The sequence below is a fragment of the Gouania willdenowi genome, chromosome 7 (assembly GCF_900634775.1).
Source record: "Gouania willdenowi chromosome 7, fGouWil2.1, whole genome shotgun sequence".
Classification (NCBI taxonomy): Eukaryota; Metazoa; Chordata; class Actinopteri; order Blenniiformes; family Gobiesocidae; genus Gouania; species Gouania willdenowi.
In genome coordinates, this window is record NC_041050.1 from 11,112,627 (window position 1) to 11,128,701 (window position 16,075).

Consider the following 16,075-nt stretch of genomic DNA (forward strand, 5'->3'; position numbering starts at 1 on the left):
AATAATGACAAATGTCCCTGTTCTATTAGAGCAGTGGACATTTCTCAGCATTTTGAAACCTAATGGACATCCATCAATAGTATGCATTTATTTGTGGAGACAATACTTTTAAAAATGTACATGACAAAATACATATCATGTAAGATTATGTCATATGTGTAACTAGGAATATTTTGCCATCAACTTAAAAATAAAAAAAGGTGTAAATGTACTTTTGGGATGTGTGTATCATCTTATTTTCAAGATTTTAAGCAGGAAAACTGAGTTGTTTGTGTTCACTCACTGTGACCAAAGTGCAAAGATACACATTTTATTGAGTTCTGCTGGTATGCACAAGATTTAATTGACACAACTATTAAAGTGCTGCTTTTATCAAGATAAAATAAAGTTTTCACGCTTGATTATTGTAATTGACAAGCCTACATTTAATTTTCCTAATTTTTCAGGTCAGGACATCTACTTTCAATGTCCTCCAAAACAGCTTTCTATTATGAGCTCATACATTAATGAGATAACTCACCTTTGGTGACAATGTAATAATAATAATACATCAATTTTATATAGCGCTTTATCATAGACAGTCGCTTTACAGAATTAAGGCATTATTTTTTCACTCCACACTAAGTGGTGGTAAGCTACTATTGTAGCCACAGCTGCCCTGGGGCAGACTGATGGAAGTGAGGCTGCCATAGTGCACCATCGGCCCGTCCGACCACCACCAACACTCACTCACACTACATTCATACAAGGCAATGTGAGTAAAGTGCCTTGCCCAAGAACACAATGTCAAATACCACTGAAGCGACTGCCCCCACTGTGGCACCTGGAATTCTCAGTGTTCTCCCATCCAACTACTAACCAGGCCCAGACCTGCTTAACTTCTGAGATCTAACGGGATCAGGCAATGACAGACTGGCATTTACCCAAAACATTATGCTGGGTTTAGCAAACAGGGGAAATACTGCCCCCTACAGGACGCAACGTAAACATGTTGTGCCACCAAATGGAGAAATCTGTTGCACAAACATGAATGAATGTGGACACTCTCAATAAAGGAAGTAAATAAATAAAATAAAACATTCTGACAAACATTAAAACCTGCTGTAATATCCAATAAAGAATAAAAAAACACTAGTCATTTTGGAATCACACAGCAAAAGAATTTTACTGGGTTTTGTAAATACCACAAACACAAGATAATAACATAAAGTCAGAGACAATATAGATTATTACATCAGCAGCTTGTGGACTGTGCTAAAACCAGTGTTCCGCATGGGATGGAAATACAGATGAATGGAAGTTTTCCTCAGTTCTGAGATCTTCCATGTTTGATGAAAATCTTGGGTGTGTTCCATCCTTCTGGAGCTTGCTTTAGTCCAGCCCGCCTCCAGATCCTTGTTAAATCTCGCTCAAACCGTTTCTGTGTCAGAAAAAAAAGGCAAAACAAGTTTTACGACAATAAAAATCTGTAAAAACCTAACGATGTAACGATTCATCCATGATTAGATCGATGAATCGATTTATATTTCTATGATCCAACCACATTGATCTGTACTTGGCTAGTTGGCCTTCAAAATTACACATATCAATGTAAAGTAGATCGACATGAGTCGATTGTATCGATACAAAGAAATAACGCTTTGGATTTAAGCATGGCAGCCATTATATATATATATATATATATATATATATATATAAATATATGGATTCACTGCAGCAGCAGCACATGTAGCGTTAGCTCTGCAGAAGCTTTAGGACTTACAATCATGTTAAAATAATATTATATTGTAATTACATTAATATTGCATTACTTTTTCATAGAAAAAAACAAGCAGAAGAATGAGGTAAACCTAATATGTATTTTTATTGAAAATGAGAGAAGAAAATGTTAACATCCTGTTAATTTAAACTGAAGTGTTGATTGGAATTTAATCAAATAAAATGTGAAAACATTTGCCATTCAATGTTGTTTATGTCCATAATTAATGTGTAGATGATAACCTTACAAGAAACAACAGCAATCTAGGAAACCTTACCTGCATTGTCCACTATCCCAGTATTTATTTCATAATCACACTGGTTGAATTATTATTTTGGCTATAAAGTTACTGAATCGTTTTGGGGTCAAATCGTTCTAAATGAACCAATATCATCCATTAATCTGAGTCAAATTGTTGTTAAACCCGACAAAAACTGAATTCCTTCTTCTATAATATGCATACCTAAATTAATTAGGGTCCATCGCTTCATTGAAAACTTTATTTTATTAACTCACTTTTCTTTACTATGACAGTAACAAATCTCTGCATCCTATTTATGCACTTTTATTTACTGTACGTCTATTTTTTCATGAAATATGTATGCATTTGCTGTTTGAGCTTAATTCCCTGAAAATGATCATTAAAATTTCTATCAATGCATTGGAATGAAAACACTATTCTTCTTCTTCATCTTCTTTCTTGGTTATTAACGTGTTGCAACCAACTAGAATAGGTGCATATTGCCAGCTACTGTATAGGTTTTACATCATTACTCTTTTGGAAACTGTAGTTTTCTAACTTGTTCTTTAAATAAAGCATGACTAAACTCTAAAAACAATGCAAAAAGCTGCTCTAAACTTTCACATATTTAGACCTGAACAGTCTTCATCTGGATTGTCTTACTTTTCCCATTAATGATGGATCCATTATCCAATAAAAAAAATAGTAAAATGCTTTCTTTAACTTCCTCTTTTTGATAGATGCACACATACTGTACATATATATTTTTGTGAAAACTAAAGTATAAAATCAGAGTTTTTTAATATTTTCAGAAAATTTGAGGCTGATAATTAATTAAGTCTAGTAAAAAAAAAAAAAAAAAAAACAATGACAAAAAAGAGTTAAACTCACCTGTTTCTTCTTCCCTCTGCTCTCCAGCACCCTCCTCTTCAAGAACTTTGTCCTTTTTTGCAGCTTTCTGTATTTATGTCGATTCATTTTCCTGCGGCGGATTCGAAGAACATTCTTACACTGCAGAGGCGTCGTCGAACCTTCCCCATCTTCCAGAACAGGAACAGCCACTGGGGGCAACATCTTCTCCTCTAGCAGCTCCAGGTCCTCACAGGGCTGAGGCACCTCCAGCGTCGTGGGGAGGGAGTAGCGCAGCGAGAGCCAACTCTCCAGGGGACTAACGGACAGCTTCCGGGGCACGAGAGCCTCGTCTAGTTCTGGCTCGAGCTGTAGCCATTGTGGAGGAGACGCGTTGTCTGCTGCTGTGGAGTAGTTTCTAGGTTTTGGTTGAAGTGTAGAGCAGTGAGCAGGAATGACAGGGAGTAGACGACTAACGAAAACTTCTGCATGTGCTTGAATAGCACCTAATGAACGAAAGAAGAGTAAAACACATCAAAACATTTAAATATATATATAAAAAACTCAAGATAAATGCATAAATGTGCCACTCATACTTACATGATGCTTTCCGTAATACACCAAGACGAGGGACAAACTTTGAGACAAACATCGTTATTGATCATCCAAGAAAACCATGAGGATTAGTTTAACTGGTCACTGGTTCTGTTGGTGTTAAAGAAGGACAGTGAATTATTCCAAATTTTAAATTTTATCCCAATCTTCTTAACAGCCGTTCTTCAATGACAATCAAGATCATTAACTAGGGATGTAACGATTAATCGTAAGGCAGTTAAAAATTCATATCAATACACTGAAAATTGAATCGCAGTACTTTTTTTTAAACAGCAGAGGGCGCTATCTATTTATCCTTCTCTTGTCCAGAAGTGAAGGCGTCGGGCGGAATCGTCTACTACTCTTAATCATGTTCATAAATGATTTCTTACCCCGTTAGCACCGAAAGAATATCTGTAATATCACATGAATATCTGTAAAAGTCAAGTTTTTCTATTAGCTCTGTCTGCTAGCATAGCATCTCTTCTTCACCGCTAGATTAGCTGCATGCCAACCGACCACTGGGTTACCAGCACCCTCTGCTGGTCCAAACAAATATCTGGTGTAAATATAGTACAATGAAAGAGCTTTAAAAAGCTTCTTCTTCATTTGTATTATTCATTTTTAGTTAAATTGCATTGTTTTGAATAGTTTATCAAGGGATTCTTTTGACAATGAAAAATAAAAGGAAAATAAAGGAATATTTTTCAGTCATCATTTGTCTACAGTCTCATTTTGTAGAATAAATCGTGAGAGAATCGTATTGTGAATCGTTACATCCCTATCATTAACACAAAACAACATGCCTACACAAAAATAAAGCAATAATAATGAGAAGCCTAAAAATATAGTGAGCATTAAATTATTAGACTGCATTAGATATGAGACCAGGAACAAAATGTAACGTTGAATTAAAGCGCAAAAATAATGATTGAGGTCAGCATTTGACATGGAGTGGAACAGTAAACAAACTTTCAACAGTTGACTTAAAAAATGTATTTAGTTTTCTGTTTTCTTAAGCTTTTTTGGCAGCCTGCAAACTGTTTCTTTATTTCCTGTATTTTTGACTACTGCGTTTGTTTTTTAATGCAGGTGATTAGTTTGATTTATCTTTTGAGTTTTGATTTATTTATGAAATATGTTACTTGCAGTATGAAACATGTTACTTTTTCCCTGTTAGTAGACTTCATAAGTACCGTGCACTAAATTTCCACGTTTTATTTTCTAAAGGATTTTGGCACAGATTACAAACAATGTTTTGATATTAGCAACATTTTTAAATGTATTTTCTATGCAGGCGATTGGTTTAACAATAATAATAATAATAATAATTAAAGCCGCAAGCAGCGTCGTAGGGTCTGAAGAAGTGGCCGAGGTCGGTAACCTGAGGTCGCGTATCCCAATGTTGGAGATTTGGGTTTGACATAAGCAAATTTGGTGGACAACCATCATTCTGGCCTTTGGACCCTAATAATTCATTTCATTTATAAGCGCTTTTAAAAAAAACTCAGACACTTTACAGTTAAAACAATTACACAAGTACAAAAACAAACTAACAACAACAAAGGTAAATACAGAAAATAAGTAACAATCATAAGTTAAAAGCTATGGTAGTTTAAAAAGGTGAGTTTTGATGAGTGATTTCAAAGATGGAGGGTCAGTACAGTGTTAAATGTGTGCAGGGAGTGTGTTCCAGAGGGAGGGGGCCGCTATAGAGAAGGCTCTGTCCCCCCAGGGTCAGCGCTTGGTTTAATCAAGTTTTTGATTCATTATGAAACACAGTTTGTTGTTTAATACATTTGAAAATGTGTTATTTATTTGTCAGGATTATTAAGGGCTTGAAAGTTCACCTTTGTTCAAAGTGGAGAATACACAATAAAGTTTGAGAAGCACTGAATCAGTCCCAGACTTTCATATTGGTAATAAATACAAATATGGTACTTATTAGGGGTGTGTATCGCCTGGCATCTGGCGATACGAGTCCTATCCCGATATTAAAGTATAAGGCAATTTCTGCAACTTTTTTTTTTTTTTTTAGATATACAGTATGACTTACGAAACAACTAATCCGTAAATGTGTACACCTTCATGAGAACATTGTGTATGAAATATATTTTAATGGCATATTTTACACACAAAAATATTGGCTTTAACATGTCATGTGCCAACAACTTAAAATTAAAAAAAAATAATATACAATCTGCCTGTGGCTTTTAAACCAACTTTGCCTTTAGTGCAACTTAACTGAGGTATATGCCTGGAACAACAAATCAATGCAAAAAATTTGTACTTTGTTTTTTAGATTTCATTGAAAAAACACAAGCTGGTCAACATGCCCAGGTTTCAGCACACTTCTTTGTGCAGTTAAAATGTTACTGCAGTGGAAAAGACTTTCCTGGTTAAATAAAGGTAAAAAAAAAAAAAGGAAGATCTGCGAATCGAGCAACATAATATCACGATATATCGCAGAGTCTATTTTTTTTTTTTTTTTTAACATCCCTGGTAGTTGTTTCATTGAATTCTATTTCTTGGATTCAACAGCCCCTCTTCCTGGAGTCCACTGTGTTTGATTATTAAACATCTTACTACATGGTCAGTTTCACAGAGATACTTGGTTATTCACAGGAGACAAACAATACATAAGACTTGAGGTAAACAACAAGTAATATCACATCCAACACCAGTTCAGATATAATAGTCTATACAAGTGAGAAAAATGTGCAAGTGGGAGTATGTGCACACCAACATTATTTCCAAAATCTTCATCAGGATGATTTATTGCTATAAAAGTTATGGCGGAAGGAAATAAACCCAGTGTGGGGACATTAGCTTTTAGCTTTGGGGCTAATTACCTAACGTGTTACAATGTTGAGGAAGGGAACCAATGTTGCAGTAAAATACACGTATTAAACATAAAATAATGTGTACCAGCAGGTTATTGTCTAAAGCCTCATATTTTCCCTTTTAGTTGACCAGGCTTTCTAGATCATATTTCTGTAATTGGTCTAAGAAATGCCTCATACAAGCTAACGACAGATATATTTGCCATCTTTGAGTAACTGCCCATGATCATGTTATGATTGATCTTAAAAACGTCACGATATCTGCAACAGCTCGTGTAATTCACCGATATTATGAACACAACACTAGCAACAAACTGGTTTTTGTTTAGTTAGAAGTATAAAATACTTAATATGCTTGGATTTCGCTGAATGACTCGACACGGGGCAGCCGCTACACGACGCTCGTCACTCCGCTTAAATGTATAAAGCCGCACATAAATTTGAACGCAAAGGGTTTTTCTATTATTCTAAAATGAAGATATTTACCCATAAAAAAATCAACGAGTTGCCATTATTTACCTGGTAATGATCTGACCGTATTTGGAATCCTCAATGTGACTTTAGAACACCAGCTTCCGGCCCGTGCAACTTAAACTAGAATCATTTCCGGTTTCACGGAGCGACAAAGGTTCCGCTATTGCAATGTATTAAAAATAAATAAATGAATAAATAAATAAATAAATGAATAAAACAAGATAAAATAAAATAAACTCCACCTCCACTACAAAAAAAAAAAAAAAAAAAAAAAAACAGAAAACCTGACATCAACTGATGCAAAATGAGTGTGGTTTCCCCATGCAAATGTTAATAGCTTTATCGGATAATTGTGACAGGAGACGAATAGTTATCACAGATAATCATAAATCACAATTTGTAGAAATGCAGTTTTAATCTCATTTATAAATTGATAACAATATATTACATTCGTGACTATGCTAAGGAAAAGCCTTTGTCCAGGTTTATTTAGTTTTGAAAGACAAGAAAATGAAAACTGCCTGTTTCTTTTCCTGTTTTATGTTTTAATTTGTTTTATTGTTTTAATTTTAATTTTTTTTTTATTTATTAATTTTTTTAAATCTATTTTTGTTTTATTTATTTCATCTTTTTTATTTTTATTTTTTTGGGGGGGGGGTGGGGTGGGGGGCGGAGTGTTCACAGTCTGCTTTTTGGGGAATAACGTTACTTAATGAAATTATTTAAACTATAATGACCTGACGTGATAAAATATAGGTAGTGGAAGAACTAGAATTCAAGTATTGAACTGTAGGTAAATTTAGAATAATGACCAATCTGAGCATTGACACAGGATTGAAGAAAGGGTTTCTGTATGGTTTTGGAGGAATTTTGTGCATTTTTCTCTCATTTGTGTTTTGTGGTGTCATCTTGTGGGTTTTTTGAGCCATTTCATGTATTTATCTTGTCGATGGTATATTTTTCTTTGTTCTTGTGTTTTGTTTTCATATTGTGTTGTTGGAGTCCTTTATGTACATTCAAAAATAAGTTTTTTTTCCTTCATGTTGTTTTAATGTTGATTTTAGGGTAATTTTGTGTATTTTTCGTCGTCAGTTTGTATGTTTGTCATTTTTTGTTTTGTTTTGTTTACTTACACAATAACATTTCTTAGAGAAGGATGAAACCTAAAAATGACCTGGTCTTGCACATCTAAAAAAAACATTTCTCTCTTTCTCTCTCACAATGAGGTCATAGACATTCTAGAGCAGGTTATTATACTTTTCTTTTTCCCCCGCTTTGTGTTTATAAATTATTTCCATATGACAGCAGATTTTTCGATTGCATAAGTAAAGGCCTTTGTATAAAAAACAAAACAAAAAAAATTATCCTTTTGTTGCTAATTGTTCGTTCAATCTTTTTTCTGCGTATATGTGGATATGAGGCTTCCATGTGACAGTTGTATAATAGGGAATCCTAGACTGTCAAGTTGTCCTAGTTTTGCAGATGTGTGCGCTGTAACATCAAATCATTTATTCATGGGGTTTTCCCTCTCTGCTTTTATTAGATCGGACAAAAATGGAGCATTTAGAAGCTAAAACACACACTGTGGCTTTAACATTATTGCTTTTCTTTGAAAATACATAACGAAAGAACGACATGGAGGTTAACAAAGAAAGAAGGAATACACAATAAGGTCTAAAGTTCTTCAGGCCTTTATTTACAATGACAAAACCAAACCAAAAAAAAAACCAAAAACATTCATTTGAATGTGAATCCTTCAGGCTTTACGTCGCGTACACCATCCTTTTGTGAACTAAGGCAACAGAAATAATTAACTGGATGTACTGGTGAGATTTTCCCTTTTAAAAGAACAGTCTGAAGAGCTTTTAAAATAACTTACAAAACCTTTTAAATATAAGACCTCAAATTAAAAGTTAAAGAAATATAACAACACACCGTTATTGTCAATCTTCTCAAGGTGCTACCCAAGCTTATTTTCAATCAAATCTATACACAATAAACTCTTTACTCCAGCAAGTATCTATTTACAAAATCAGCAGTTTCTTTTTGAAAGGAAATAAATATTCAGTGTTTTTATTTTTTTTACCTTTGCTCTGAAAAAGATCTGATCCCTGAATGAAACCGAACGTAACCGGTGACAACACTTTGACTTACATCAAAGAAACACCTACAACATAAGCATACAGTATGACAGGATGCTGACAGTAGTACACTTGTAGTATCTTTGTAATTTGGACAGCGTTTATGAAAAACATTGAAGTAAAAAGCAGGCCAGGAACATTCCAACATCGTGACGCCTGCTTTCACTCCTCTTTCTTATCTCCTTCATTGCTCAAGTCAAAAGCCTGCACTTTTCTGTTGGCCCACAAAAATTGGGACATATGGGATTTTGTAGGCATATTTATAATTTAGCAGACTTTTTAGCACTACTCCCACAATAAAGCACAAGTGTGTTTAAAATGACTGCACATTAGTTTTATACTTCGCTCTTACTCAAAGGAAATTGATGTAAAGCTGAGAGAAAATATTTTTGTGTATAATGAAGTTAATTTTAAATGTTTACTTGTGACCTGCGTTGTATTGCAAAGATGTTTTAAGATTTTTTACAAAGACAATAATCATACAGGAACATCTGGAAGTGACATTTGAGATCAATGTTGATTAATTTTTTTTTTTTTTTTGTGAATAACATGTTTTGAATGATCTATTACAGTGTTTTTATTGGAGAAATGCATAAAGCCGAGACTTTGGTTCATTCAGTAAAACTATTCAGGTGAGTTTCTGACGCGTTTAGCTGCAACAGTCCCCACAGAGCACAATGGCACCATCCTCACCTCCTCTTATCAGCCATTCTATAACCAAAGCTCCAACAAGACATCGAAGACATGTAGACGTCGCTCACAGTTAAAACACGTACGGTACATTTGTTGATAGAATTTTCACTTCTGAACAAAGACTCAGGTAGAAAAAACAAGTAGGTAATAAAAGTGTGAAGAGGCAAAGACAAAAAAAAAAAGAAATGGAAGGAAGGAAACAATCCTGTGCAAAAGTTGGCCCCTGTTTTTTGGGCGTCATCCGCTCCAGTGTCCTTCAGGTTTGCTCAGGCCTCTGAGCTTTATGGACACGAGGGCTCCGCCCGCTGACTCCTCTTCCTCTTCTTCATCATTGAACAACAGAGATCTGCAGTCGTTTCTTCTCCCAGAGGGATAATGGCTTTTGGGAATGATTGAAATGTAAAATACCCATTAAAAACAGATACAATTCTTTTTGTTTTTTTAAAGGGATCCTTTACTGTTTTTACAAGTTTGGCCTAAAATATTTGTAATGTTCTTATTAAAAGATCTTTGCCGAACAAAATACATAATGATGCACTATATTATTTTAAAAATGGGGCAACTTTACAGATTAAGAGTCTGTGTTTCGCCATCTCGAAATCATGTGATTGATGATGTCACACAACCCCACTGCCTGTAAATATTCCTATGTTTTTTTTATTGGAGTAAAACATCCAGCCTGTTTTCTTAGATCAGTTAGCAGCTTTTTTGGTCAAAATGTCCACTTGTGCTACTTTGGATAACTCTAAATTAGGGGTTCTCAACCTGGGACCCACATTTTGCCACGGTCAATAAATCGTAACCCACTTTTTTTTTTTTTTTGAGAATTCAACCAATTATATTATTTTTTCAAAAATAGCTGTTGAGAACACACACATATATATATTATCTTTTTTAAAACATAAATCTATGTATTTTCCCATGTAACAATCATTTCACAGCATGCCTGTCAAAAGAAAAGTTTCTTTCTAAATAAAAGACATGTCCAACATGAGAGACATTAAGCAGGCTATTTATTTATTTTTGACCAGCTGTCCGTGACCCACCTAGTACAGGTCCGCGACCCACTTTTGGGTCCTGAACCACCAGTTGAGAATCGCTGCTCTTAATCAGGGCTGCCAGAGTCCAGTCCTCAGGGAGACATATAAACATCTCAGGAATCCGGCCCTCGAGGACTGGAGTCCCGGCACACCTGCTCTAAATAATCATGCACTGTTTAAGTTAGAGTAAAGGCCCTTTGGAGAGCTCTTCTTCTCTGCTTCATTGTCTACTACAAGACCGAATAGTTGTAACTGTTGTCCCCTGCGGTTACAGATTTTTTTTCGGGTCACAACTGTTTTTATTCTCTTTCAATAAACAAAAGAGGTTTACATTGGCATCTTTAGCATTTCCTGATTATTTAGAGCAACCAAAAGTAGCACAAATTGTCATTTTGACCAAAACAGCTGGCTAAACGATCGAAAAAGCAGGCTGAATGTCATCAATCACGTGGTTCAAGATGGCGGAACACATGCTCTAAAACTGTAAAGTAGTCCCATTTTTAAAAGGCAATAAAATGAATATGGTGCATAATAATGTGTTTTGTTAGACATAGATCTGATAAGTACATTTTAAAGATTTTAGGCCAAACTTAAAAAAACAGTGGAGGTCCTCTTTAAGAAATTGTACTTAAATGTATTAAATATTTGCATATACTGAATATTCCATGCGTATGTTATTATTATAACTAACTACAAATGTTAAAATTATAAAAGGGTTGAAAGAAAAATCCCACCTGTAGACTCAGTCTCAGGAATCCACCAGGTGAGGAGAGCTAACAATTCTGCAAAGAAATGCAAAGTTAGCAATAAAAAGGGATTAGAAACTATTTGTTTGTAGTGAAATAAATATATTGTGGACAGCTCAGTAAGATGCAATATTGTAGGTTAAACATTATTCAGATGTAATTTCATTATTTTGTCGTCCTTACTGATGTGGAGTGATGATCCATTTTGATACGAATATCTGGACCCTTCCCTTGGTCGGGCTTACTGGACCCTGGGAGGAAAAAGATCCGCATTGAGTTAAACACACGAACAGACTATAAAGTACTTCTCAATACCCATTTACACAGATTTAGTTGACTAACATGTAAAGCATAAGAACTTATGCATTTAAAAAAAAAAATTTGTTAACATTGATCAACCTGATATGAGATGATATTAATGTGTGTAAATATACACATATCGATTAGTTGAGGAAAGTATCAGTATACTATGATACAGTCATACATGTATTTTTTTTTCTAAAATTAGTCACAGTTATTGTCACTTAAAAAAATGACGAGGGATCAGGCTCCCTCCTGTTTTGCATTCAGGTGTGCATAATATATAATTGTATTAACTGTAGTTCATCTTTATTTATAGGCAGTCTCAAATAGCAGACACAGAACACAGTACTGGTATTACGGACGCTGCTCCCGTCTGCTGCTTCTCTCTGCACCAGGCTCCGCCCCAATGCACTGAATTACCACGTTTAATTGTTTTTGTCACTTCTAGTGACGCACAATATTATCAGCTGGAGATGTGTATTGCCTGGCATCTGGCGATACGATTCGTATCCCGATACATAGGTCACGATACAATACGGTATGATATATCCCGATATTCAAGTATACGGCAATTATTGCGATTTTATATATATATATATATGACTTAAGAAACAACTAATCTGTGAATTTGTACACCTTCATGATAACATTATGTATGAAATGTGTTTTATTGGCATATTTTACACTCAAAACATTGGCATGCCATGTGCCAACAACTTAAAATATAAAAATAACATACAATCTGCCTGTGGCTTTTAAACCAACTTTGGCTTTAGTGCAACTTAACTGAGGTACAGTATTTGCCTAGAACAACAAATAAATGCAGAAAGTTAGTACTTACTTTTAGATTTTATTGAAAAAACACAAGCTGGTCAATGTGCCCAGGTTTCAGAGCACTTCTTTGTGCAGTTACAATGTCTCCTGCAGTGGAAAAGACTTTCCTGGTTCAATAAAGTTAAAAATAAAAATAAAAACTTATTTTAAAAAAAAAGAAAAAAAAAAAATTCGAGAATTTGCGACGTAATATCGTGATATATCGCTGAATTGATTTTTTTCAACACCCCTATTATTGGCCTATCATCAGTATCAGGCGGTATCTGCCTTAAAATGAGGTATCGGATATCGGCCATTCTGCTGATACTGTATATCGGTTTGATATATCGGCTTCCTTCCTTGATCAACCCGTAGACATCACATAAGCAGACTGTGGGAGTGCTTGTAAATCATCAGAGGTAAGACTAGAATTATTCACTGAATTTATTGATTTCCAAACAATTAGACATTTCCTCATATATACTGTAGCTGTGACTTATAAAAATGCTGTTTTTACCATTCAAATACAACATTTAAGTAGGGAAGTAGGTAGTAAATGTTTTAAGTATGATATGCTGCAAGTACCTTCATTGTTAAATATGACATGTTTTACAGAACAAGTCAAAGTATTTCTCCTATTTTGCACAAGGACTGATTACTGTTACATAATTATCAGCTCCGTCTTATGTCGGCATTTGACAATGGTCCAACATAGTAAAAATATGAAGAATAATTTGGTATGTTAATTCCACTACAGAAACTAGATGATCTCTGCAATTAAGTGCAAGGGAAAAAATGTAGGTATCAGCATCAGTTATCAGTCAAAAAAGTGGCAAAATATCGGCCAAAAATCCAATATCGTGAATTCCTGTGTGTGCTTCTCATAAACAATTTTGCCTTACATAATGCAAAAGCAGTGGGAGTGTTTTTACACAGCTGTAGACAATGATGAATAATTAACTGAGGTCACCTGGGGAGCTACCACGGCTAGTGGCGCTAGCGCTGCTAATGCTGTCCTCCAGCCACGTGCTGTAGGAGAGGGGGTCCCGCTTGTGTGGCGTCCCAGCAGAGGACACGCTCTCCTGGAAGAGGAATTAAAACCTTTGTGTGTTATTATTCATAACTTTAATTCCCTGTCAGAATAATTTCTCCTACCATTCCAGTGTCATAGTCCTCTGTGGCTTCAGTCTCGTTCTCCTCCACCACGCTGGCGAAGCTGCTGGCGTTGGAGGACGAGCGAGAGAGATCTCTACCCTCAGGGATGGACGGAGCCCTGCCAACAAGATGAGAACTACACTTTGGGTTATTCAGCCGCCACACATCATTTCTGATTATATGCTAGTACAAACAGGTAAAGATACAAAAACCAGCATCCACGTGAAGCAGTAGATTTATACACACCTGTTCTTGGTGGTGGCGAGCACCTCAGGAGAGCTTTGATTGGACGAGTTGTCAGACTTGGGGTCTTGAGAGACGTGGCCACTGTCAGGAGTCTTCTGTGTGTTTGGGGAGGTATCTCTACTGCAAGGGATCATAACATACAACCAAGGTGAAGTCAGAGGCTGTGTTTGAAATCACATACTAACGTACTATACACTACAAACTCAATGAGTATATAATGTCTATTATATACTATAAGTAAACCTGAAGCACGCTGAGGCTAAAAATCTCTGTTGTTTCGCCACCTTTAAAAGTTCTGAAAGCATTTCAAGTGAGAAAGTGACCAAGTAGAATATCAACATGTGATCATTTGATCCATAAAACACACATTTCATGCCAACATTTCGTAGATTTTCTGAGACCTGCCATTGTATGACTAGTGTGCCCAACGTGCATACGTCAGACTTAGTATGAGTAGTACGTTATTATATGATTTCGATAACAGCCAGAGATGGAATAATCACAGCTAACACGTCCATAGGTGGATACAAATATCTTCATGCACTGCAGACCTTTTTTCCTGGACTTCTTGAATGTTTTCAATGCCAATGGCACTGCTTCTCCTTGAGCTGAAAGGACCCGACTTTTTCCTGGTTGGGCTTTTCCCTGGGATGATCAATGACTGGTAGGAAAAGGAAAGAAATATTTAAGTGTAAAAGTCCATTTAAATGGACTATTCATGAAATCTGTTGCTTTTACTGAGGTCATTCATTTGTTTATCTAATATTAAGCTATTGGTTAAATAGAGAAAAAATATTCAAAATTGTTCGAGAACTAGAATTAATGTCTATTATATCATTCCACTTTAAATAAACACACTTAGGTGCTTAATAACAAATGCTTAGGAGCTGATATTCCTTCTAAAGCTCAGACAACTTAAAAAAGCTTTTTTGTACAGCTTTAAAAAGCAGCTTTTATTCTATATGTTCTTCTGCAGAGGGTTCATTAATCTATTCATATTTAACATTCATCATTTTAAATAAATGTGGAATAAAAAAAATAGAGATTTAATCATGAAAAAAATGACGGAACATTCTAAAGGGTGAAGCCACATTTAAGTGAAGCAGAAAAGATAAGAATAAAAATGAAGACAGTTACACCATTAGCGTCATTTAGCTTTACTTCACTGTCAGGTCATTCAAAAGTCAAGTATGGCGATTTGTAAAAATGTAAGTTCTGCAGAGCAGCTTATCTTTTAATGATAATACCTCCATGGTGGGATATAAAAAAGCCCACGAATGCAGGAGCGATTAAGTCACTGAAAATGTGCACATGAATATCTACAGTATATTTGCACGACATTATGTGAGGTTATGATGTCGGAGAAACATGTTTAGCCACGATGCAATGAAGCCACAAACACACACAGAAAGGCCGGAAAAGTGAGTAGTTAGAGAGAATTAAGACATGAACCTCTTCTACTGTTCCTATCCCTATGGCACTGCCTCGCCGTCCATATTTACTGGGACTTTTACCTGGGACAAGTAACGACTGAGCAGTCAAACATGGGAAGAGAAAAGGAGTAGGGGGAGGTGAAGAAAAAGAGGGAGAGAGCAAATGAAGAGAAAAACATGAGAGAAATACAAATACATGAGTTTCCACGTTGTAAGTTGTGTTGGTCAAACCAAATGCAACGCATGTGTTAACTGCTGAGAGAGGGAGAGGCACGTTGGCTCCAGCAGCTGAATGGGAGAGAGACATGATAAACCAGTTATGTGAGCTGGGATGCCTGAGGAAAAAGGAGGTGAAGAGGTCAACACAGCAGAAAAAAAGACATACAGCATGTTATACATCAATAACCACGTCAAGACAAGGCTGTGGGCTCAAGCTTCAACCAGAAACGTAGCTTGTTACATTACACTGATCAGCCATAACATTATGCCGAACTGCCTATTGTGTGGCAGCATATACTTTAGATATTTGGTCATTTCTTTAGTGGCCGCAGTAGCCTGCGAGTAAAGATGACAGTTAATGATTCACATCTGCAGCCGTTGTGTAAAAAGATGAGAGCTTCACTTCTCAGGTGAAATATTACTTGGACACGACAAGCTGATGCCAACACCTGTTGCAGATACACACATACCGGCCCTCATTTATCAATCTTGCGTGAAAACGGGTGCAAATCTGAGTGCACATTTG

General features: G+C 35.7%; 2 protein-coding genes across 16 annotated transcripts in view; both read right to left on the reverse strand.

Annotated features, from left to right (window-relative positions):
* Positions 1 to 1,138: 1,138 nt before the first annotated feature.
* On the reverse strand, positions 1,139 to 6,895 carry aurkaip1 (aurora kinase A interacting protein 1). The gene is made up of 4 exons (XM_028453416.1): positions 6,806 to 6,895; positions 3,450 to 3,554; positions 2,892 to 3,355; positions 1,139 to 1,420 (listed from the first exon to the last, which is right to left on the reverse strand). The coding sequence occupies exons 2-4, from the start codon at positions 3,499 to 3,501 to the stop codon at positions 1,307 to 1,309; spliced, it is 630 nt and encodes a 209-aa protein (XP_028309217.1). The 5' UTR covers positions 3,502 to 3,554; positions 6,806 to 6,895; the 3' UTR covers positions 1,139 to 1,306.
* A 2,439-nt stretch (positions 6,896 to 9,334) lies between these two features.
* The window catches only part of LOC114466650 (rap1 GTPase-activating protein 1-like), an 81,164-nt gene continuing 74,423 nt past the window's right edge, over positions 9,335 to 16,075 (reverse strand). For 7 of the 15 annotated variants that reach the window (XM_028452253.1, XM_028452258.1, XM_028452250.1 and 4 more), the window contains 8 exons: positions 15,350 to 15,427; positions 14,449 to 14,558; positions 13,898 to 14,020; positions 13,652 to 13,787; positions 13,467 to 13,578; positions 11,564 to 11,631; positions 11,369 to 11,416; positions 9,335 to 9,973 (listed from right to left, as the gene is read on the reverse strand). In XM_028452253.1, coding sequence (XP_028308054.1) covers positions 11,408 to 11,416; positions 11,564 to 11,631; positions 13,467 to 13,578; positions 13,652 to 13,787; positions 13,898 to 14,020; positions 14,449 to 14,558; positions 15,350 to 15,427 — 636 coding nt within the window. In that variant the 3' untranslated portion in view covers positions 9,335 to 9,973; positions 11,369 to 11,407. Of the gene's footprint in view, positions 9,974 to 11,368; positions 11,417 to 11,563; positions 11,632 to 13,466; positions 13,579 to 13,651; positions 13,788 to 13,897; positions 14,021 to 14,448; positions 14,559 to 15,349; positions 15,428 to 15,485; positions 15,619 to 16,075 lie in introns of those variants that run through there. The other 8 variants (XM_028452254.1, XM_028452251.1, XM_028452252.1 and 5 more) reach the window with 7 other exon arrangements.

Bases quoted from the DNA above. Each gene is read 5' to 3' on its own strand.
- aurkaip1 (XM_028453416.1), bottom strand. From the start codon at position 3,501: ATGTTTGTCTCAAAGTTTGTCCCTCGTCTTGGTGTATTACGGAAAGCA. The intron at 3,356-3,449 runs GTAAGTATGAGT...TTCGTTCATTAG, and splicing joins TGTATTACGGAAAGCATCAT to GTGCTATTCAAGCACATGCA. The intron at 1,421-2,891 runs GTGAGTTTAACT...TTTCTGACACAG, and splicing joins GCAGAGGGAAGAAGAAACAG to AAACGGTTTGAGCGAGATTT.